The 25043-nt window shown below is 44.8% G+C and overlaps 1 protein-coding gene across 3 annotated transcripts in view; it reads left to right on the top strand.

Moving 5' to 3' along the window:
• Nucleotides 1–9801: 9801 nt before the first annotated feature.
• Nucleotides 9802–25043, top strand: part of Ipo9 (importin 9) — a 43223-nt gene continuing 27981 nt past the window's right edge. The window contains exons 1-5 of one of the 3 annotated variants that reach the window (XM_051147470.1): nt 9872–10020; nt 13482–13599; nt 20868–20929; nt 21123–21209; nt 21762–21963. In XM_051147470.1, coding sequence (XP_051003427.1) covers nt 13545–13599; nt 20868–20929; nt 21123–21209; nt 21762–21963 — 406 coding nt within the window. In that variant the 5' untranslated portion in view covers nt 9872–10020; nt 13482–13544. Of the gene's footprint in view, nt 10021–13481; nt 13600–20867; nt 20930–21122; nt 21210–21761; nt 21964–25043 lie in introns of all 3 variants that reach the window. The other 2 variants (XM_051147471.1, XM_051147469.1) reach the window with 2 other exon arrangements.

The raw sequence follows: 25043 nt of genomic DNA, 5'->3' as shown, positions 1-25043 counted from the left end.
GTCTTGCAGAAGTTGCCCTCTTCTTGTTCCTGCAACCCACGTTCGCACTTACTGAGTATACACTAGACCCCAGTCACTCTGTTAAAAAAAAAAAAAAACAAGACTCGGTTCGTAGTCTAGGGGGACATGTTAATCTCCATTAAGTGTGTGATCTGGACCTTGAAAATCATCTAAGAAATGGCAGGTGAACCCCCAGGAGTGAAGTAAAAGAAGCTTGTGATTGGATCTACAGTATGCGTGGGCGGCAGATCGGGGATGAGTTAACATGGAGCCTGAAGAACTATGGAATCTTGCTTGTCTGGAGTGGGAAAGTCTACCGTCATTTCCGGAAACCGGGTAGAGCCAGATGGCAGGCTGAGCTGCCTCGTGGGCTAACGTTACAGCGCTCTGCAGCTCAGGGACATACGAGCCTGGACCTAAGGTTTGCTCGCAGATTCCTAAGTAGCACAAACTAATGTGGGCCACTCTTCCACCCAACCGAGGAGTTACAGGCACCTGACTCCTAACAGTATGTTTTCATTTAAGTCCCCAAGAAGGTCTAGCTTGTCCCTTTTTTACCCCTCCACCCCCGGCAAAAGCTTCTCTACCCCCCCCCCCCCCCACACACACACACTCTCCCACCGGCAGCCCCAGGGATGACAGGGTCGTCTATTCTGGGAGACATTCTTGCTATTGCTGCTAATTCCATGAGCTGTGAAGACCGCCCCTCCCTGCCCCCCCCCCCCCCCCCCCCCAACCAACTCAGCTGCAAAATATGCAATTCTGGGCTGGGAAGAGGCTGTTTGTCCGAGGATGGTGCTGAAATCACTGCCTTAAAGGTCTCTGCTGTGCAGAAGGAGAAGGCCCTGGAGCTGGGTGTTCCAACTTCGATGGAAGGGAAGACTGGATAAACCTACTGTGGACATAGATCTCTTCTGAACCCTATCCAAAGCTCCAGTACCATGGCAAGGCTCAGACTTTGGCTGACATCCTGATGCTCTGAGCCCTTCACTCTCTCTTCTGGTGCTGCCCAGCCAGTGCCTTCTGACGTGGATGTTACTGGCTACTCAAGAAGAAGGAAAGTAGGAAATGCCTTCTTCCATTCCAACTGCCTCAGACCACAGAGGGATTGTCTCTGTGATAACCATGGATACCATCGAGAATTTTATTTGGATCTGCAGCAAAAGTTGCTTCCGGAGGCCTCTCATACTGTAACTTCATTCCTAGTCCTGGGCTATCCTCTGCCCTCTTCTCTCAGTAGGCTGCTGCATTTAGTTCAGGCCTCAAATAGCTGTCCTCCAGGAAGTACGTCCCCACCTAGTGAAGTGCTCTTGAAGCCTCCACTTTTCCTTCTGGAGCCTGGGACCCTGTTTACAGTTTGCACATCTGGGCCCCTCACAGTAGGACCAACCACCTCAAAAGGGATCGTGGTTCTGTGGCAGTTACGGAAGGTTGAGCCTCGTCATGGTGCTATCACCCCTCAGGATGCTCATCTGGACTTCCAGGAAGCAAAAGGCCTGAGCTCCCTGTCACTGCCCAAGAATCCATGGCAAAGAGCAGAGCCACAGCATTCTTTCCAGCCTACACACTTGCTGCTTGGTTGCAACTACTCCTGAGAAAGGAAAAATTGGGTCTCACAGCTAAATTCTCAATTTCCAGGCACCTTCAGGAGAATCCACCCTATCTAATTCTGGAATGTGTGCTATTTCTTTTCCTTCTGACCCCCAACTCCATTGGCTAGTGAAGACCATCAACCTTTGGGGAGCCTCAACTCCAGGAGAGGCTCGCAGGAGTCCCTCGCATTTGGGGATGAAGACCGATAAGTTGTGTTCAATGTGTTTGTTTCTCAGTCCCTGCCTAGGCACTAAAATAAAATACTAGGTATTGGAGACTGCTATGGGACCTGATGTCTGTGTATCTCTCTGTCTCTCTGTTCTTCTCTCTCACACACATGAGCAGTTTGCTGTTTCTATCTTTTAGGGCTTTGTGGAACATTATTTTTGATATCTGGTTTCTGGTAACTCGTTGGTGCTTATTTGTCTCTGTAAATCCTTACTCTAGTGTCTTTTATGTAGTCCAGTCATGTGGGAGGGAGAGGCTGGCAGGGAGGGAGAATGGAGTAAAAAGACCATGGAGAGACCCTACAAGAAAGCCTTTATTGGTTGGTAAACATTTGGGTCTTGAGTGACCAACCATCTAATCTGTCCATGTTGATGGACATAAGACAAAATAATGCATTTTTTTTCTACCCTTCTTATTTTTTGTTTTGCGGCTTTTCTAGTTTGCAAGAGACGATGTGTACTTTATTCTACCCGTACCCTTACTTGTAGCTCTCCAAGCTGAGTCACACTGTTGGGAAGATACCACCCTACCCCCACCTACCTCCTTCCAGAACTCTGAGGATGAACTGTTTCCTGTCATATTCCAGCAAAGTAGGGAAAGAAGTGGTAGGTTTTTGTAACACCCCGCCCCCCCCATCATCACCCCAGATGGAACCCATTCCTGGCACCCAGCATGCACTTGGCTCACACTCCACTGATCAAGTGAGACTCAGTCTTACAAGCCAGGATCCGAAGGGTTTAGGGGAGGTTGTGCTAATTAGAAATCTTCAAGTGCTGAAGTAAAGTCAGATTGTCAATTGCCGCTCCTTACTGTTCTTTACCCTTTCTTCCCGTAGTCCTGGGCATTAGCTAAACCAAGCTGGTAAATGGAGTCATGAGCCAACAACTGCCATGCTAGGAAGCAAGATGGCTGTTGCAGCAGGCTGGGTAACAGAGATGGATGAGATGGATATACCAGCAGTTGTTGGTACATTTTTTTTTTTCTTCCAGCATTGGGTATTGAACCTAGGGTCTCTTATATTCAACAAGTACTCCATCATTGAGCTAAGTGCCTAGCCCCTACTCTTCTTTAGAAGACAGTTCCACTAAGGTGCCCATAATGGCCCTGAATTCACTAACTATTCCAAGCGAGCTTTGAATTTGATGATTCTACAAACACACACACACACACATCAGCCTTTCAAGGAAGTGGGATTTCAGCCTGCATCAGTAGGTTCAGCTATAATACATTCTGTAGGAATGTTCATGAGCGTTCCCAAGAAGAAGGCTATTGGGAAAAAAACAAAAAAGTGTTCCAAATGGCCAATGCCTGAAGACACTGCTCTTCATAACTGAATCAGCCTTATCCACCCGCCAGTCCTTAGTTAACCTGCTCAGGGATAAGAGGACCCCCAGCTTCCCTCTCCCCACTGCCTATGGGACACTGGTCTATACTCCAGCCCTGGAAGTGCATGCTGTTGCAGGGAAGAGGGAATAAATTGGAAAAGCAGCAGAGCCTCGAAGGAAGGAAAACAGTTGAACCTTGGAAACCAGAGGGAGAAGGAGACAGCTAAAGCTTGAACCTATTTATACTAGTACATTCCCTTAGTGATGATGTCACAAGGAACCTTCTCTGGCCTGTGATCATGAAAGGTGAACCTCTTCTTCCTTGATTCCTTTGCATACAGCGGTGGCACCAGGACGATGCTTCCAGGCCACAACAGCAGCATGTAGGGGTGCGTTAGGAATAAAGTTCCCAGGCTCTAACCCAGGCTTACCAAGCCACCTCTAGTGGCAGAGCCCAGCAGTGTTTTCCCAGTTCCTCCAGTGAAGCCCGTGCCTGGGAGATGTTAGATGTTTGGAGACCCCTGGCCCCCCCCCAAGTGATTCAAATGTTAACAGTTCAGAGCCCCTTTTCTCATGCTTAGGTTTCTGAGAGTTAACAGTTAAAGCACGCGGTTTTTGGGGTGAAGGCGAGGGGAGCTCCACGTCTTTCTGATCTGAGTGCAGCCTCTAGTGAAAAACTTCCTGCCTATGACATGTCTACATGGCAAACTCGGGGCTCCCGGGGAGGAATTGTGTTGGACGTGTCGTCCGCGTTGCTGTTCTTCTGATGGATTCTTTTTCTGCTAATAGTTTAAGAAAAGTAAAATAAAATCTAAATTGTGTTTCTATGATAGAATTCTCCCAGCAACAACCCTCTCCCTTCCTTTAAATGGTCAAGAGTACAGCTGAGCCTGAGAGCCCAGCCAGCCTCCCCCCGCCCCCCAAGGCAGCCAACAGCTGTGGGCCTTTGGTATGCTAGAAAGGCCCCTGTCTCTTTCTGTTCTGCCCACGGGAGAGAGTTCCACACAGTGAAAACAAAAGATCTAAGTCCTTAGGTTCAATGTTGCCTTTTCCCATGCTAGGACCTAAATACAGGACTACTCATCAAACGGAACAAAATAAAATCCTCTCTTAAAAAAATTTTTTTTCCAGAATGAGCTTCATAAACTAGCTGATAAGGCCACAGAAGAGTTGAGGCTATTTTAGAAACCGTCTTGTTTCAAATTTGTCAGTCTGAAGTGCCCCCTGTGAGAGCACTTTTGTGTAGAGCATTTAAAAACCACTGGTACTGGGTCTCCTGAGCTCAGGGACTAAACACTGGAAGGAAGGACTAAAGCCCACAGAGAGCAAGTGTAGAACAATGGCCCTGAAGTCACTCCCTTAGCATCCAGCCAGCTCCTAGCATCCTTCGCCTTCCCTGAACATAAGGAGCAAGCTCCCAGTTTCCGATACTGCTGTGCTGCGTGTCTCCCCTGCCCCCACTTCCTGATGTTCTTTTGTTTATTGGTTTTAACAAAACAAAATATAATGAGTTCCATACCCTGCTAGCTTCCTCTCCTCCCCTCCCTATCCTGTTTGACACAGCACGCTTGAGTTACGAGTCTGTGTTTCTCAAATGCATGGCATTCCTCAGGTGGAGGGTGGGCAAGAATGTTTGTTCACTTTTAAAAAACTTACTGGGTAGAAAAATCCCAAACCAGGATATGTGTGTCTCTGTGTGTTATTGTCTTATTCTCACTTGACCCTCGCCTATCCCAGTCTGTCCCCTTTTATACCTAATGTAGAAAAGGCAAAACTGAATCTGGAAAGCAAATCGTTGTATATAGTTGCGGTAACAATCATGAAGTGAGCTGGGCTGTCCCCTTGGTAATTCATTTTAAATAAATAAATAAATAAATAAATTGGTTGAAAATGAAATCCATGCCTTGGCCAGCTGAAATGGCCTTCCTCCATCGCTACAGAGGCTACCCTTCCCTGGGTCCTCTGTCTACCAGGCATGTCTCCATCCAGCAAAATTCATCTGTTCGCTGCCATTTGCGTTTCAATAAAGTTATCTTCTGTATTGTCCACTGGTTTTCTAGCTCACTCTCTGCCAGTTTCTGTGTCCATTTATGTTATTTCTTGATCTGGAATGTCAGACAGCTTGAGGCCACTTGTCTAACTCAGAAGCAAACCTCTCCTGCTTATAAACATCTGGCCACATGCTAAGCAGGAGTCTTTCTACTTCTGTTCTGTGGGTAGGGGAGAACCCCCCACCTTGTGCATTGTGGACACAGTTTCTGTCCTGCTTCGTTTTCAGTTGCTATGATAAATAACCATGACCAAAAGCAAGTTGGGGAGGAACGGGTTTTTATTTCGTCTTACAGGCTATAGTCCATTATAAAGCGAAGCCAAGGTAGGAGCTCTAGGAAGAAGCTTGACGCCAAACACACTTAGGAATGCTGCTCACTGCCTTTGGTCTTAGATTGCCAAGGCCTACCTGCCTGGGTCCAACTATGCCCATTAACAATTAAGAAAGGGGGGCTGGAGAGATGGCTCAGAGGTTAAGAGCACTGTCTGCACTTCCAGGGGTTCTGAGTTCAGTTCCCAGCAACCACATGGTGGCAAACAACCATCTATAATGAGATCTGGTGCCCTCTTCTGATGTGCAGGTGTATATGGAGGCAGGACACTGTGTATGTAATAAATAAATTATAATAATAATACAATTAGGAAAGGGACCGCAGGGGCTGGAGAGATGGGTCAGCTGTTAAGAGCACTGCTCTTCCAAAGGTCCTGAGTTCAATTCCCAGCAACCACACGGTGGCTCAAAATCTATCTATAATGAGATCTGGTGCCCTCTTCTGGCAGACAGGTGTACATGCATGCAGAGCAATGTATACATAATAATAAATCTTAAAAAGAGAAAATATGTTTTAAAACATGGATCACAGACTTGGTTACAGGCTAATTGGATCCAGTTTTCTTCAATTGAGGCTCTCTCTTTCCAGGTGATTCTAGGTTTGGGTCAAGTTAGTAGCTGAAGCTAACTATGAGTTTACCTCACTAAAAACCAAGGCTTCCTGTGGGGGTGGGGGTGTCTTGAGTCCTTCCTTCACTGCAAAGTTTGAAGATATAGCATCCTCAAGACCAGTGGTTCTCAATCTGTGGGTTGTGACTCCTTTGGCAGTTGGAGAAGCCTTTCACAGGAGTGGCATATCAGATATCCTACATATCTATACTGCAATTCATGACGGTAGCAAAATTATAGTTATGAAGTAGCAACAAAAACAATAGTATGGTTGGGAGCCTCCACAAGACGAAAGATTACTAAAGGGTTGCAGCATTAGGAAGGTTGAGAACCACAGCTCCAGACACTACCTAATTTTTTCTTATGGGGCAAAAGTGGACTTACCTGAAAGGACAGCTGTCCTCACCGAGTTCAGTTTCTCCCGGCTGCTGTTAAGACAGAAAATAAGCCTTACTCTTCTCCACTATGAAGTTGCAGAATCAAGAGACACCCTCTTTCCTCTGACAGCATAGTGGTCATGCCGCCACCTTGGCCCTGTTAACACGGAAGGTGACAGATGGGCTGAGAGCACTCCTCAAGAACTTTTTCAAAGAATTTTCAGATTAAGAAACTTATTCTTCAGCCATTATCAGTTTGGCGGCCACAGACTCGAGCTGTTTTAGGAAGTGCTAACTGGTTTCCTAGAAAGTTCTCACCTCTTAGGCACTAAATTTCAACACTCTACCAAGAAATACCTGCTCCAAGTTCCAACAGGTGCCACCACTCCGTCCCCTCTGCCATGGTGCGCTTTCTGCTCTGGTCTGCTTTTTGTTTTGTTTTGTTTTGGTTCGGTTTTCTGAGACAGGGTTTCTCTATGTTATCTTGGCTGTCCTGAACTTGCTTTGTAGACCAGGCTGGCCTCGAACTCACAGTGATCCACCAGCCTTTGCCTTTGCTGGGATTAAAGGCTTGCGCCATCTGGCCTGCATTTTTAACCGCTTGCTCTAATCACCTCCACTTGCTCTGTTGGGTCATGTCTCTAGGTTGTGGGCATTTCCTGCACTGGTCCTTGTTGGCCCACCCCTCCAGTGGTAATTCCCCTGGGTGTAGGAGGAAGAATGCTGGGTTAGCTAGATGGTTTCGGGTGGCAAAGTGCTCACCACACCCAACAACCTGAGTTCCCTCTTACAGAAAGGGGCCCAAAGATGGACTCCACACTAAGTTGTCCTCTGACTTCTACAGATGTCCCAAGGTATATGCCCATGCATGCGATCACGCTCGCACACACACACACACACACACACATCACTTAATTTTTTCTTTGTAAAATTCACATCATGCACTTGAAACCTCACTCATCTCCCCATCCATTTGTATCTGCCCTCCAGCCTTGTGAACCCCTCCCCTGAAAGAAAATAAGATAGAATAAACAACAACAAACCAAGCATCTTGTGGAAGCTGCAGTGTGTCACAGTGTGTCCTACAGTATATACCCTTTTGTCCACACAATCTTTACTTACAAATGAATCATTGGTCTGTTTATGGGGACTCTTCTCGGATATCCTGTTGTTGCCCTGTGTCCTGAAGATCCTGCATATCCAAAGCCCTTTCATGGGGTTTAGCAGATCCAGTAGACTTTGAGGTTAGCCAACTCCATGCCTTAGATCTGGGCCTGGGAGGTAGCTGAGTTGGTCAGCTCTCCCTTACCTGTCCTACCAGGGCGAGCTCTCCAGCACCGCCCCCAGAAACAACACGGACCCAGATGTTCCCATGGCCTAAGGTAGCAGCATAGGCCACTCAGATCAGCATGTCCCGCCCTTGGCAGCACAGCCCTCAGATATCCACCCGGTCTCCAGTGGCTGCCCAGACCACAGATAGATGCTTGGCCTTGGGTGATAACTCAGGCCACAGACCTTGACTCAGACCAAAGCTGCAGCAGGACCATGAACCCAGACTGGCCGCTGGCAGCAGCCTAGGCCAGGACCTCACCATGGCCTCCTCAGATTAGCCTATTCCTTGCCGCCTTTGTATAAACCCCTTGCCTTTGCTTTCTCTTCCGGGTCTCGACCACGTATTCCATCTTTCGCTTCTTTCCATTGCACATTCATTCATCATAGTGGTGTCCAAGGCAGGTGCTTGGGTGTCTTTCTTCCCCCAACACTTTCAAGTTATATATTTTTTTTGTTTGGTTAGTTTGGTTTGGTTTTTTGAGAGTTTCTCTGTGTAGCCTTGGCTGTCCTGGACTCACTTTGTAGACCATGCTGGCCTCGAACTCACAGCGATCTGCCTGCCTCTGCCTCCCAAGTGCTGGGATTAAAGGTGTATGCCACCATGCCCGGCAACAATCTTATATATTTTTGAGATTAATTTTTTTGTTTGTTTTTTGAGACAGGGTTTCTCTGTGTAGCCTTGGCTGTCCTGGACTTGCTTTGTAGACCAGGCTGGACTCAAACTCAACTGCCTCTGCCTCCCTGAGTGCTGGGATGGTGTGTGCCACTGTGCCAATCCTTTGAGATTTACTTTCAGCAATCACATAAAGAATCAGTCTAGGGCTGGAGAGATGGCTCAGTGCTTAAGAGCACTGACTGCTCTTCCAAAAGTCATGAGTTCAATTCCCAGAACCACATGGTAGCTCACAACCATCTATAATGTGATTTGATGCCCTCTTCTGGCCTGCAGGTGTACATGCAGGAAGAGTACTATATGCCTAATACATTTAAATTAATTAATTTTTAAAAAAGAAAAAGAATCAGTCTAGCCCGCGGTGGTGGTGCACGCCTTTAATCCCAGCACTCAGGAGGCAGAAGCAGGCAGATCTCTGTGAGTTCGAGGCCAGCCTGGTCTACAAAGTGAGTCCAGGACAGCCAAGGCTACACAGAGAAATCCTGTCTCGGAAAAAACAAACAAACAAACAAAACAAAAAAACCAAAAATCAGTCTAGAGCAATATGTAGCAATATATACTTGTAATCTCAGCACTGGGAGAGGTGAAAAAAACAGAAGACCAAGATCAGCGAGTTCAAAACCAGGGCCAGCTACATAGCAAGTTTGAGGCCAAGCTGGGCCACATGCGACCCTGTCTCAAAACAAAATAACAACAAATGGGTAATATTTTTAAAAATGTTCCTTCACATGTAGGTACCTCTCCTGGACAGCCACTTTCTCATTTTGAGATTCGGCTCATCTAAACTAAAAAGCCACACCCCGTTGCCAATTTCACTTCAGTTTCCCTGCATGGCCCCTTTTCCCTGTCCTCTACCCCCAGCATCTCAGCATTTCTAAAGCTAAAACGTGAACGGACCCAATTGAATACATGTTATTTTTAGTTGGGATGAGGGGGTGTTAGTTTAAAATAGGTGCTATTTCTGACCCACTTCCTTAAAGCCCTCTATATGCATTTCCAGCCAACCTCGGTCCTAGCATGTCTTAAATCTGAGCCTAGAATAATGTATCACGGGCTTTATTCCAAGCGCGTTTTCTAACAGCTGTTGCGACTTCGGGACTATAAACCGTTACGGGATTCTGTGTTGCACACACACATCCGAGGCGTTCCTTGCCGGCAAAAGCGCGGTTCGGTTCCGGCAGCAGAAGGCGCCGTCTCTGGAGCCTGCGCTCTATCCCCGCCCCGCGCCCGCTCCCGCGTACTTAGATGCGCAGGCGCGGCTTCGCGGATTGGCCGTACGCGGGAGCCGTCAGTCGGTGGCGGGTCCCGGCCGTAGGGCTGGCGGGCTGAGGGGAGGAAAGATGGCGGCAGCGGCGGCAGCAGGGACGGCTTCTGGGCTGCCGGGGCCAGTGGCACAGGGATTGAAGGAAGCGTTGGTGGATACCCTCACCGGGATCCTGTCCCCCGTGCAGGAGGTGCGGGCGGCTGCAGAGGAGCAGATTAAGGTGCTGGAGGTGACAGAGGGTGAGTGAGGAGGGACCGTCTCGAGGATGGCTGGGACCAGGGCCGGCCGCACTGTCCGCTGTCCGCTGACCGCTGGGATCTGCGGAGCCTGAGCCAGGGGAGAGGTGGGCGTCAGCAGTGGCTTAGGAAACGTGGGGGTGGGGGTGCCGCTGGTGGCTGTGAAAGTCCTAGAAAGAGGGTGGCGCGCCTGAAAGGAGAGGGTCGGGAGAGGTGGAGCCTTAGCGGGGATGGGGTGGGTGAAGACTTGAAAAGACAAGAGTGTGGCTGGGTTCTGCAGTGGACAGAAATGGAGTTCGACGTGGTGCTGTCGGTGTCGCGCGGTGTGGATGCTATTTGAGCTCAAGGCAAGGTCTCTTGCCGTTTTCTTCACCAGCTCGGTTGTAGTGGGATGAGGGAAGGGAGCTAGAGAAAGTGTGAGAGGTAAGGCCCTTGAGAAGGCGCTGCCATCAAACAAGTTTCTGCATCCGAGTTTTAAATCTGGCTGGTGGTTCAGGCACCTCTTGTTTTCCTAGAGATTAACTCCACCAGGTGCGTACACTGCCTCACTTTCCAGACCATGCTTCCCAGCTTGGAAAAAAAAAAAAAAAAGCCTCATTGGCAATTATTAAATACTATGCGTTTCTATGTACAGGAACCGATCTTTCTTTGTTTTCATTCTTTGTTCTCGTCCTCCCCGTTATGTTCTTTAAAGTGATAGAGGAGAAACTGTTAGGTTGGCGTTTTCTTTTAATTTCCTGCGTAGTGGGCGTCCATCAGGACCATTTTACAAATGTAAGGAATATATCTGATCAGAATTTCAGTGAGACTCCAGCCCCTCGGAATCCCCAAGCTCAAAAGGATATTTACACTGTTCCTTAAACTTAGGCCTCTTCAGAAATAAGGGACATTGTTTCCATATTGGACCAACCACCTCACAGCCTTGAGTTAATGCCCCTACAGGACTTATTTTTATTGAAAGGAAATGGATGGGGGTAGGGGGAATTTCCCTTGAATTTAGTTCTATATTCTCTTGTTGTATGAACAACTATTGAAGGAAAGTTTCCTTCTCTTGGGACTATTGAGATTTGGGATCTAATAGGTTAAGGACTATTTAGAAAGGCCAGTTACAGTTGTATAGCATACCAGACTCTTTAAGAGAGGGACCCATGGGTGGGAGAAAGCTGTTGGGAAGCAATGCATAAGCTGACTTGATGTTTCTAGCTGCAATTCCTTGACTTTATATTTAATGTCTCTGCCTCCCTTGGTATAAGAAAGAAAGAGAGCGTGTAGAAATCTTACTAAATTTAACTTGCTACTTCCATTTAGTTGCTGGTCTGATGCAAACTGATTCTTCATTAAACCTGAAATGTATGGCTGACGCCTTCTGTGAAAGGAAGGCTTCTGCTTAAACTGCAGTAGCTCTAGCCTTGCTGATTTCTTCTTTAGCGCTAGCCAGATGCTGTGGCCTCATCTGGGCAAAATCAGCCACAAACTTCTTGAGATCGCTCGGAGGTTCTTGTCTCCTACTCTTGTCATCCTCTGGGGTCTTGAAATCAAAAGTTCAGAATTTTAACCTAGTCCTCTGATAAAGAAATAAGTGAGCTCTGCCTCAGCTCTCCTTCCTTTTCCCCCTGTAACCTACCAATGGTGTGCTGTGTGGCATCACGGGAGAGGCGAGGGCAGGCGTAAGTACAGGAATGGTGGCCTCAAGTACAGACTGTGGTTATAGGCTTGGATCAAGCCTGGAGTTGAATAACCACGTTGGACTCTTCAGTAGCTTTAAAATGGTCTTGTCTCGTTTCGTACCTGTTCTTGGTTAGAGGATGGTGGTTCATGCCTTAAGTATCATTTCGGTGAGTGGCCTTTAACAGTGATCTTTCCCACTGGGTCCTGGGCGTGTCCATTCTTACATTCCACTAACTGTCTAACAACATCCCCTCTAGCCAGGGTCCTTCTTTACATGAAATGACAGCGCCTGGCCTCCTAGGAGGAGTTCACAAGCTTCCTAGCCTTAGGTTGTTAGGATACTATCCCTGTTATGAAAAGGCCCTGTGGGCCAGAATAAGGGGCCTTTCTTACAAATGTGTGAATAAACAAATTTGCGCCCTTGGAATTGCTTTTTGGGTCTAGTTCTATCCCAGAAGAATGAGCCTTGCTTTCTAGTCACTTAAAATATCTTCCTTAAAACTTAAGTTAATAAGAGATGCTGTCTATTTCCCCCCCCCCCCCCCCCCCAGACAGGGTTTCTCTGTGTAGTCTTGGCTGTCCTAGACTCACTTTGTAGACCAGGCTGGCCTCAAACTCACGGGGATTCGCCTGCCTCTGCTTCCAAGTGCTGTCTATTATTTTTGTGTTTGGTCCTTTTCTGTTTCCGTAGAGCACAGGGTCAAGTACCTACCAGATCTAGACCCTCACCCCTCTGAAAAAGCCACACTGTGAACCATTTGCTATTGCTTCACCAAGGACACTGGACCCACATCGTTTATAAGAATTTCATTGGTTTTGTTTTGTTTTTTTTGGAGACAGGGTTTCTCTGTGTAGACTTGGCTGTCCTAGACTCACTTTGTAGACCAGACTGGCCTGGAACTCACATCAATCTGCCTGTCTCTGCCTCCCGAGTGCTGGAATCACAGGTGTGCACCACCACACCTGGTTAAAAGGTTTTTTGTTTTTTAGCATGTTCTTGTAATTCTGCTTCATTAGTAGGCAGGGACATAGCAAGCATTCACTAGTGCAGGCATTAGACAAAAGAAGTTGGAGATTACCAAAAGTCTCTTGCCTCAGGATCTTAATGTGCCTTCAATTTCTTTCTTTCTTTTTTTTTAATTAACTTATGATAAGACCATAGAATTTTTTTTAGAATGTCACCTTTTTGTTTCTGGCATGTTAGTGCTTTACATCTCCTATCTCAGAACAGAATTCTTTTCTTTTTCTTGTACTTTCCTACTTTTCCTTAAGCGGAGCATCCCAGGCGTTGGAGTGGGTAACTTCCATGTGCAGTCTTTTGCTCTCCACCTAGCATAGCTGAGATTTTTGTACATTTAGACCTAGTCCTTTTTTCTCTAGTTATTTATTTTTATCTGTTAGAAATGAATACAGGCTACCCCCACCTCTAACCCGCCCTGACCAGCAGCATTTGCCCTTGATCAGTTTTTGTTTGTTTGTTTGTCTTTTTTCCTTTTTTCTGTGCTTAGGGTTGAAGCCCGGGCTTACGCACTGGAGCCAGGCAAGCATCCTACCACTGAGCTATAGTCCCAGCCCCGTCTTTTCTGCCTTTCTCCCCAGAGCATACATAACTCCTTTCCACCTCCCACCTTTCCACTGACTGGAGGATGTGGATAATGCTCTCCCTCAGCTTTCCTGGCATTCAGATGCTGCTTGGTTATGGATGATGATTTCCCCGTCTTAGACGCCTAGAGAGATGATCCTGTGGCTGGAAATGCTTTCTGGTTCTCATGGGCACTTTTCTGGCTTTCTTACAGTGTAGCATAAGCACTGTCCACCTGCGAAGGGCACCCCGCAAGGATCCAGACGCACTCCTGGGCATGTGGCGGGCACTGAACCGAGCGGAAGGCGGCCATGCTCGGAAAAAGGCCAGTGGTAGAGTTTTCTTTTCCCTTTAAGTTATGGTTTTGTGGTGCTTATCCATTCCCATGAGAGATAGGGGGCCTCCCCAGAGTGCTGCTTAAAAGTCTTTCCTACAGATACTCTGTGTCCACAGTTGTCCCTGACGTTGGCTATCAAGGCACTGGCAAGTCCTAGGTCTGTCTCGTAGACCCTCAAGAACAGTTGTGTGCATCTCTTCTCCTTTATCTTCCCTGCCCTCTTCACGTTGTCTCTGGTCAGCCAAAGTTTACACAGGGATTTGTTGCCAAATAGGGTCAGAGAAAGGAGAGCAAAGATCACCAGAAAAGGGGGATAAACACCCAAAAGACTAGAAATCTCATCTAATGTGGAGAATGAGGCTAGAAACTGAGAGAAGGCAAAGGTTTCTCTGGAAGGCCAGAGGGCATCTGTTCTGAGTGGAGGTGCCTGAAGAAGTCAGGTGGAAAAAATCTGGATTAACTAAAGAAGGCTGGCCCTATTTCACTTGGAAAAGGGAACTCAGGGAATTATGTTTCCTGACAAAATGGCCCTAGGAAGCTAACTTCCTATATCCCTAGTAAGAATGTTCTTTAGATCAGTGTCTTAGACTGAATTTTAGTTTCATCTGAGTTAGTCTGTTCCAGTGTATCTGTGTATCTGTTTCCCATGTTTTCTCTGCTTTCACTAACGTGTTTTTTGTTTTTAACAGATTTACTTAGTTGTATCTTTTTTTTTAAGTTATAGCATAGATTCCGTCAGTAAAAGTCTTCCATTGAGGCTTCCTACTGCATTAGAGGGTCTCTGCTCTCTGATCAACCTGTGTTGATCATAACTAGGCCCAGGCCGTGAGCTTCAGCAGCTGTTTGCTTACACTCTCAAGAACGAGGCTTCGCCTTGTAGAGACACTTCAAAAAGCGGCTGTTTGTGTTCCTTTCTTCTCATTAGCTTTCTAGCAGCCTTCATTGTCAACACCATACCAGCACTGTCTTCATCAACTTCTATGTAAAGTAGTTTTTAGTATGATGCTTTTCTCAGTGCTGTGCAGTTTAGGCAGAGTTCCTTTCTTATATCACACTATAGCCTAATGCAAGTTTGGTTTTTTGCCTTTAAAATTGGAAGGTTAACAGTTTTGACACTCTGGGAACTGAGAGAAGAGAGTGTATTGTGCTCATTCTACTTTTCATGCTGTGTCTTATTAAACCAAACTAATCTCCGGATCCCCTCTCCCAGGAGACGTTTAATCTCTGGGTCCCCTCTCCCAGGAGATGTTTAATCTCTGGGTCCCCTTTTCCAGGAGACGTTTAAGCTCCGGGCCCCCTCTTCAGGAGATGTTTAAACAGCTGTTGGTATAGTTGAATTTTCAACCTTCTCTCTTGGGTGAAGGAAATAAACTTTTATAGAAAATCCATCTTAAAATGCTTCTGAGTGGAGACTCCTGGCTGGCTTGCATCTCAGGCCTCCATGTAGATGTCTCTGCGGCTGAGCTCTTCTCACCGTCCTCCACAGTGTAGCTGCTGAGAGGAACGCGAGGGGTGTCTTTGCTGGGTTACCAGACACAGCTACCTTAGGGCTGTGTGTGGCAGAGAAAAGCTCCCAGCTTTGTGATCATCACTAGAATGCTACTTCCTTCTTCCTGACTCCAGGAATCCTTTTATGGAAGCTTTTCTCTGAAAAGTAGACTTGAAGTTCTCTGGTTAATGACAGACCGCAGCTGTACCAGACCCTGTGCAGTTCTCGTATGCACTCTGTTGGTTCTTTTCCTTGGCGCCATAGTTTCAATTCACATTTCAAAACCTTCTAAAAAAGTCTTACTCCTCGTATCGTTTTCATTCAGTGTGATTGAATATTTTGATTTATTTTTTACTTCATCTTAGTTTGTTCCTATAGGAATGATCCAAAAATTAAGCTCTTGCCAAGAACTTTTAAAACCCACACCAATGTTATTTAACTAGTGCCTTAAAAGAAAGTTCTGTGTGTTCCAAATAGTTTATGGAGATGTTTGTGGTCATTCTGAAGGAAGGTGGATGAGGTGCACTAGAATTGATTCACTGTGTCCAGGGAGACCAAGACCGTTTAGACACAAGGCATGACGTTAACATCCATTATTACACCAAGTATTTGAATGCAGATGTGGGTGCCTTTACAAGTAGTATTCTTTCTCCTTTTTCATTACCTTTATTTATTTATGGAGATGGAGCTTGTGCCATTACGCGTATGTGGAGATCAAAAGACAGCTTATTGGGGTTGGTTCTCTCCTTCCACCATGTGGGTTCCAGGATCGAGTTCAGGCATCAGGCTTGATGGCTAGTGCCTTAGCCTGCTGAACTATCTCATTGGGCTACCTGTTCTCTTAAAAATTGATTTCACCTTATTCTGGAGAGATGGTTCAGTGGTTAAGAGCAGTGGCTGTATTTCCAGAGGACTACTGTTCAATTCTCAACACCCACATGGCAGCTTACAGCCATCTGTAACTTGAGCCCAAGGGATCCACCTTCTATGGCCTCTCTTGGGCAGTACACAAATATGATGCACAGACATAAGTGTAGACAAAGCACCATACACATCTTAAAAGTGGAAAAAATAAGTAGATTTAAGTATGGATTTGATGTACTTTAAAGTTAAATCTAAACATTGATATTTAAGAGGTCTTAATACATCATGCCGTGGTATGCGCCTTCAATCCCAGTGCTATGGGAGACAAAAGCAGATGGATCTCTGACTTAGAGGCTATCTGTGGTCTACACAGTCATAGTAAGGCCCTATCTCAAAAAACCAAACCAAACCAAAAAAAAAAAAAAAAAGGTCTTCTTAAATTACAAATGACTCATCTGTTTTCTAGAGTCCATTCTAAAAATTGACTTATATATTGGTGAGTTTTAGACACCTGTTTCTTCTATTGCAAAAATAGACTTTTTATATTTACCCAGAATCTGAACTAGCCAAAATAATCAGAGTGAATTTCAGTATCCATAGAGATGATTCTGAAGGTTTTAAGTGTTTGTGATTCAAGCATTTAATATTTTAAAAGGAAAACCTATTTTATCGTGGTTTTACAGACAGTCTCATTCTTCACCAAGTGACATGATGGATGTCATAGAAAAATATAAAAAACTGCAGTTTAGAGAGGGGCTATGGGTAATTCAGCTGCAGAGTACTTGCCCGGCAAGAAGCCCCAGCTTTGATCTCTCCTCTTGTAAGAAATAAATTGATTAAATGCCATTTAAAGTAAAGGCATTGAGCAGACAGTGGTGGTGCATGCCTTTAATCCCAGCACTCAGGAGGCAGAGGCAGGTGGATTTCTGAGTACGCAGAGGAGCCCTGCCTCAAAAACAATAATAACAAATAAAAGCATTAAAAAGAATGAGCTTTAAGGATTTCATAAAATTTCAGGACAGAATATAAAAACCAACAGTTTACTTACACAAAGGATCTAACTTCTTTTCTTTTTCCAAGACAGGGTTTCTCTGTGTCACCCTGGCTGTCCTGGACTCACTTTGTAGACCTCCTATGCTTGCCTCTGCCTCCCCAAGGGCTGGGATTTACAGACATGTACCACCATGTCCAGCTTTTTTGTTTGTTTGTTTGTTAATTTATTTTCAAACTTTTAAAACCATTTATAATTTTAATTAAAAAAGAAATTAAGTAATTTAGAATAAAATAAACAGGAGCTCTAAGAATCTGTTACAGGATACTTCTTTTTAATGTGGGTGAGTCATTTCTCCAGATGATACTGTGAGTTTTTCAGTAGCTGGGCTTTTTTATTGTATTGCTTTTTGGGTGGGGGTGTTTTGCTGCATGTATACTATGTATCATGTGCATGCAGTGCCCTTAGAAGCCATAAAAGGGCATGGGATCCCCTAAGACTAGCGTGACAGCAGGTCATGTGGTTGCTGGGAGTCAAACATGGGTCCTCTGGAAGAGTAGCCAGTGCTCTTAACTGCCGAGCCATCTCTCCAGCCCTGCACTAAATGTGAACAAACTGGAAAGATACCCTGTTATCAGCTCAAGCAGTAGGACACTATAGGTGAGGTAGACAAGGAGATCCTAAAGGTCCTATAGAAAAGCAGAGAGTGAGAGTAACTATAAAAACATTGAATAGACAAACTGCCAGAAGGACAAGACTTACAGACATTTAAACATTATATAAAGTTCTATAATTAACACTGTGGCACAGGTATGTGAATAGAAAAGCAGTTAAATAATAGAAAGTCTAAAAACCTACACAAATACCTATGGAAATTGAGTAAAAACAGAGCATCCCTGCTCTGAAAAATCTGATATGCTCCAAAATCTGAAACAGTTTTTGTATACCAACATGAATCTACAAGGAGAAAATATTGTATTATGTGATAGGTCTGAGTCGAAATGCAGGAACACTGCTGGCTTGGTAGCACTCACTCAAAATTATATTTGGTAAGAAGACTGAGGCAAGAGAATCTTGAGTTCAAGGCCGCAGTGAGCCGCACAGTGAGATGCTGACCAGAAGAGAAAGAAACAACCTGTCTGGGCTTGGTAGCTCACCTTTGTGATCCCAGCCCTTAGGAGGCCAAGGCAGGAGAATTGTTGCCGATTTGAGGCCAGCCTGGGCTACAATAAGACCCTGTAAAGGCAGTGTGTGAGGGGGAGGAAGTAAAGAGGGAACCTTTTTGGGGTTTTTTTTGAGACAGTTTCTCTGTAGCCTTGGCTGTCCTCAAACTCAAAGATTCACCTGCCCGGCCTCCATGCTGGAATAAAGACCTGGGCCGCTGCTAACTGCCACCACATCTAGCTAGATAGAACTTTGGGTTTTTTGTTTGTTTGTTTTTATAATTTATTTTTAGTTTATGTTTTTTGGTGTTGTCTCGGCATGTATATCTGTGTGAGGGTGTCAAAAGTCCTGGAACTAGGGGGCTGGAGAGGTGGCTCAGAGGTTAAGAGCACTGTCTGCTCTTCCAAAGGTCCTGAGTTCAATTCCCAGCAACCACATGGTGGCTCACAACCATCTACAGTGAGATCTGGTGCCTTCTTTTGGCACACATGTGGGCAGAATACTGTATAAATAAAAATAAATAAATAAATAAATTACCAAAAAAAAAAAGAAAGAAAGAAAGAAAAAAGTCCTAGAACTTGAGTTACAGGCAGGTGTGAGCTTCCATGTGGTGTTGGGAACTGAACCCTAGTCCTCTGGAAAACAAACAATGAGTGCTCTTAACTGCTGAGCGAGCCATCTCTCCAGCCCTACATGGAAATTTTTAAATAGGGCTGGGACAACTGTATAACTATTTGCACCAAATAGAAAAGCAAGCCCCAGTGAATTAACAGCCTAAATGTAAGAAAACAAAAACCTTAAAACTACTAGAAGAAACACAGTGAGTTCCCTTTAACCTTACATAATGATAGACAATAAAAATAATAAATAGCAAAATAATTTTTGTTGTAAAGTTTTTATACTGTAAGCGTTTGGGGCTAAGCACATGTATTACATCCCTGAAGCTTCATAGGATTGCTTGTTGTATCGATATTACTATTCTGTCCTTCCGGATTTGGAAACTAGGATTTAAAGGATAAATAACTTAGCTAAGGGCAGGCATGGTGGCTTCAAGCTTGAGCTTAAGCTTGCCTAAAGCTAGAGCCCTCGCTGGGTTGTATTCTTTGTTTGCAGGCCAGGAATAGTAGTATGTGTATGTGTGGTATATGTGTACTAGCCATATAAAGAAGTTTTTAAAAAAGAAATAGATGAAGATAAATTTAATGCTTAAGGCTAGAGAGAGAGCTCAGTGGCTAAGAGCACTTGCTGCATCTTCTGGAACCACACTTAATTTTTATTTCCAGCACCCTTGTTGGGAGACTCACAATTGCCTGTAACTCTAGCTTTACGGTTTGATGCCTTCTTCTCCCTCCCACTGCTACTGATATACACATGGCAGACATTCATTCAGATGAATGCACATAGAGATGAATCTTTAAAATTGAGCCCGGTGTGGTGGCACACACTTGTAATCCCAGCGTTTGGGAGGCAGAGGCAAGGCCAGCCTGGTCCACAAAGCGAGTCCAGGACAGCCAAGATAACACAGAGAAATCTTGTCTCGAAAAACCAAAACCAAACCAAGACAAAAATTTTTTGAAATAGTAATAATTTTAATACTGCTGGTCATGGTGGCACATACCTTTAATCCCAGCACTCTGGAGGCAGAGGTCAGCCTGATCTACTTAATAAGTTCCAGGCCAGCCAGAGCTATCTGGTGAACTCTTGTCTAGAAAATGAATTAATTAGCTAATGAATTAAATACTGTACTCGTTTACCCTGTTGTATGTCAGATATTCCCACATATAATCGGTTTTTGGTTTGGTTTTGTTAAGGCTGGTAGGGCTGTACATGCCTTTAATCCTAGCACTCAGGAAATAGGCTAGGGGATCCATATGTTTTAGGCTAGATGAGGCTATGTGGTCCGACTCTGTCACAAAGAAAAAACATTATTAAGATTTTTTTCATACTGAAATTGAGAGGGAAGATGTTCACATTTACAATCATCTCAGTCTTTGTAACTGATGGTAGCTGTATTGGCTTGCACAATCCTCCGCCGTGAGATATAAAATGATGATATACTTTTGATCTTACATTCTTGATACAACGTTGGTTGCTTTGCAAATGTAAATGGGTCTATTTTTATTTGGTAGTGAGAGTTTATAACATACTTTCAATATGCAGTTCACAACTGCTAATCAGGTGTGTGCCTCAGCAACATCTGTGGTCCTGGGCACTTGGAAAACTGGGGCAGGAGGATCTTGTTCAAGACTAGCCTAAGCTACATGGCAAAATCCTGTCCTTTTTTTTTTTTTTTTTTTTTTTTTAAATACTGCATGTTAGAAACTGTTCTCTATGGGCTGGAGAGAAGGCTCAGAGATTCAGAGCACTGCCTGCTCATCCAGAGGTCCTGAGTTCAATTCCCAGCAACCACATGGTGGCTCACGACCATCTATAATGAGATCTGGTGCCCTGTTCTGACCTGCAGATGTTCATGCAGGCAGAATACTGTATACATAATAAAATAAATCTTAAATAACAAAACAAAACAAAAACTGTTCTCTACAACTCTTATGTTGTTTTAGTTTTTTAGGATAAGCCTGTTGAACCAAGTTTTCTCAGATCTAATGCCATATAATTCCTGAAATTGCTGCACTGTAGAAGCAGTGAGTCAGGCTTCTTCTTGAAATCTTTCCTTGACCCTTCAAGGCTAGAGCTTCGTGAATTGCAGTGGCTTTTGTGAATGTCCTTAGATTCACAGTAAAATTTTATTTTTCAGAATTTGGTGTTCACCTGGCAGAACTGACTGTAGATCCTCAGGGGGCACTGGCCATCCGTCAGGTAAGTCCAGGCTGACCCAGTTGATAGTTAATTCTCTTTGCTTAATAGTGAACTTTGTTATGGGAAAGTGAAAGAATAGGGGCAATGTATAAGACATGATTTTTGCACCAAACGTATCAAACCACATGTGTGGTTCTTCTGTGTGAAAGTAAGTCCTATTCTCGTTGCACATGATGGCTTATTCTCTCTGCAGCTGGCATCAGTCATCCTGAAGCAATATGTGGAAACTCACTGGTGTGCCCAATCAGAGAAGTTCAGACCTCCTGAAACTACAGAAAGGGTAAAGGCGGTTATGTGGTGGTTAATCTACATACAAAGATGTGAGAGACGGCCTTAAGACATTCAGCATTAATAGAACATTTTCTGACAACAGAGAACAAGACTAGGAGGAAGCTGGGTTGGTGGGTGGCACTATGAGTGCTGTCCTACAAATGAGAGTATCAGGATGGACTGGGTTCAAATTCCAGGTCTGCTCTCTTGCAGGCCATGAGAACATCTGAAACATATTTAGCTGTGAATACTCAATTTCCAAAATTAGATTTAAAATTACTAACTTCAAAGGACTTGACAATTACATAAACTAATACTTCTGCTTAGTACAATTGCTAAACAACCACCGTGGGTACCCAAGAAAGGATGAGATACAAGGTCTAGAACTGAGGGTTGGAACCTTCTACAATGGTGGGAATGTTTTGTATGTGTGATGCCCAGTATGAGTACCACTGTGGCTGGTAAACTCTTACAAATTGGCTGCTGTAACTAAGCAACTAAGATAGGACCTGGCTGCTGTTTACCATCTGATTAATGGCAAGTGGGCTTTTCTCCTCTACAGGCAAAAATTGTTATCCGGGAGCTATTACCCAATGGGTTGAGAGAATCGATAAGTAAAGTGCGCTCCAGTGTGGCCTATGCTGTTTCAGCCATTGCTCACTGGGACTGGCCTGAAGCCTGGCCCCAACTCTTCAACCTGCTTATGGAGATGTTGGTGAGCGGAGACTTAAATGCCGTCCATGGAGCCATGCGTGTGTTGACAGGTACCAGAAGTGTTTTTGTTAGTGTTGGTACTTGGACCTTAGTGAGAGGAACAATTAGAAGCTATGTGATAATGTGACCTAGACTAAGGAGCTATTAAATGTTGCTCCTCTCCTCCAGGTTTTTGTAAATGTTTCTCTTCAGTTTTTATGTCTGTAGCCACCAGAAGTTCTGTTAATTCTTTCCAGGGAATTGAGTTAGCATAGCACTACTGCCGAGTCTTTACTTAGGAGGGTATCATTCAGTGGTACACAAAAACAAAGATGCAGGAATGCCGTGGCAAGTAAATACTTAGGTTTTTGGTTTATATTCTGACTGCACCTTGACACTTTGCTTAGAGTCTCTTTGAACTTTAGATTACTGTTCTGTTGCTATGAAGAGACACCATGACCATCCACAGCTCTTTTTTTTTTTTTTTTTTTCCCGAGACAGGGTTTCTCTGTGTAGCCTTGGCCATACTGGACTCACTTTGTAGACCAGGCTGGCCTCGAACTCACAGCGATCCGCCTGCCTCTGCCTCCCGAGTGCTGGGATTAAAAGCGTGCGCCACCACGCCTGGCTCCATCCACAGCTCTTATAAATTGAGACTGGCTACAGTTTTAGAGGGTAAGTCCACCGATCACAATGGTAGGAAGCAGGCAGGTCTGGAGCAGTAGCTGAGAGCTTTATATCATGTTCTGCCAGCAGAGAGACGGACACTGAACCTGGCGTAGGCTTTTGGAACTTGGAAGCCCACCCCCACATCCTCTAATAAGGCCACACCTCCCAAGCCTTCCCAAACAGTTCCACTCCCTGCTGACTCAGCATGTAAACATATGAGCTTATAGGAGCCATTCTCTTCAGACCACCACAGATGCTAACCTCAAAGGAGTTTTTGGTAGTTGACATGTGCTAATCTATGTAAAGTGTTGAGCATAAGTAGCTGACATGTTGTAGACTCTGAGTAAACTTTAGTCATTAGGCTTAACATTAATTCTTGGGCATTCTTTCCTATTTAGCTGACACTATCTTTAAATGGTAATATATAAACACATGAGATGAAGTGTAAAGTAATTAAAACTCAAAGACTTATACTCCACTCCTTAGTTCAACCAGGGAAAAATTAAGAGGAGTCAGGGTTCAGCTGAGTGTGATGGTACATACCTCTAAACCCAGAACTCAGAAGGCAGAAATCTCTGTGTTGGAGACCAGCCAGACTATACAGTAAAACCCTATCTTAAAGACAAACAAAGAAGAGCCTGGCATGGTGGCACACACCTGTGATCTAGGAGGCAGAATTCAAGGCCAGGACAGCCAAGGCTACACAGAGAAACCATGTCTTAAAAAACAAAAAACAAAGAATAGTCAGGAATAAAAAGATAACTGACTGGTTAAGAATGCTTGCTACTCTCCCAGATGACTCAATTAGGCTCCCAGGGATCCAACACCTCTCAACAGGCTGCCTCACACACATGCTTGTGCCCCCTCCCCCAGCACAGAAGGGGGGGGGCTAGATGGAGAGAGAGGGAGAGGGAGAGAGAAATAAATTAAAAAAAATTTTTTTTTCAATTAAGGGACTGGAGAGCTGACTTTGGTTGAAAGCGTTGGCTGTTCTTCCAGAGGACCTGAGCTCTGTTCCCAGAACCCACATTAGGTGGCTAATAGTCACCAATGACTGCAGCTCCTGGGTATCTTATGCCATCTTCCACCCTCTTAGGCAATCAATACATGTGGCATATAAATACATATAAATAAAAAGGAGTGTTTAACTTTAAAAAAGGTCTGAGCACAGTGAGGCAGGGCTGAGGCGTCTCAGTTGTAGAAGCGCTCGTCTAGCATGCGTGAAGCCCTGGCTGGGTTCAGTCAGGGCCCTGAGAACAACCCACACAAAATAGTCAGAGTCAGTGCAATCCTGACCATAATGTAATCGGCTTAGAGACGGCATATTCTTTATTACCTTTTTCTTTTTCTTTTCCTCTATTCTGAGAAAATTTCAACTTTTAGCTCAAGGAGTTTTATAGATATTTCTTAGAAGACAGATTGTTCTATCAGCCCCTTCCAGAGTTTACTGGCCTGAGTTTTTAGTCCTTTACAAGTTCTGTCATATATTCCTTCCCTTAGATAACGTCACAGGGAAGTCCTTCCACAGATACTGACCTGGGGCTGGAAAGATGGCTCAGTGGTTAAGAGAACTTGCTGCTCTTGTATAAGTCCTGGGTTCAGTTTCCAGCACCCACAAGGTGGCTCACAACTGTAACTCCAGTTCCAAGGGATCTGATTTCCTCTTCTGACTTCTGTGGATGTCAGGTTCACACATGGTGTACAGATGTAGGTGTAGACAAGCACTCACACATATAAAATAAAAGTAAATCTTAAATCTGAGACTGAAGAAATGGCTCAGCAATTATGAGCACCTACTGCTCTTGCATAAGACCCAGGTTCAGTTCTCATCATCAGCATTGGGCAACTCACAGTCACATCTAAACCCAGTCTAGATCTGACACCTGTGGCTTCCATGGGCATGTGTCACGTATACATATGTTGTGTGACAAAAATTTCCTGGGGAGATGCAACACATGCATCTACTCATTGCTGATAGGGGTCCCACAACAGGCCAAAGAATGGATACCACCAAAGTCCAACTTGGTAAACCAGTGAGTTTTATTGGGGTTACTTATGGGTGGGGGTTTACTTACCAGAACAGAAATGACTCAAAGACTGCATCACCAAAGCCCACTCCAGCACGGAGGCAGCTCACAAAGCTGGGAACCTGGAGCACACAGCATAGCCGTCAGGCAGCTCAGCAGGTTGGAGCATGTCATTTCCAAGTGGAGGGAGCTTAGCTAGGTTCTGCTTTATCTAGGCAGCTGATCTGGTCTGAGACTCTTCTTTGCAACTTGGTGTGCTGCATGTGAGGGACACTCTTGGCTTTATAGCTTACTCTGGCAGGGAAGGACCTATTTATCTGGTCAGTTTCTGAGACTCTGTTTTGGGTTATTTGCTCACCTTCCTTCTTCTTCTTTTTTTTTTTTTTTTTTTTTTTTTTAATATTTATTTATTTTTTACATATATTCCTGCACACCAGAAGAGGGCACCAGATCTC

This window comes from Acomys russatus, chromosome 6 (assembly GCF_903995435.1).
Source record: "Acomys russatus chromosome 6, mAcoRus1.1, whole genome shotgun sequence".
Classification (NCBI taxonomy): domain Eukaryota; kingdom Metazoa; phylum Chordata; class Mammalia; order Rodentia; family Muridae; genus Acomys; species Acomys russatus.
The sequence above is the reverse complement of the archived record's forward strand: the minus strand, read 5'-3'. Positions and strand labels throughout refer to the sequence as shown.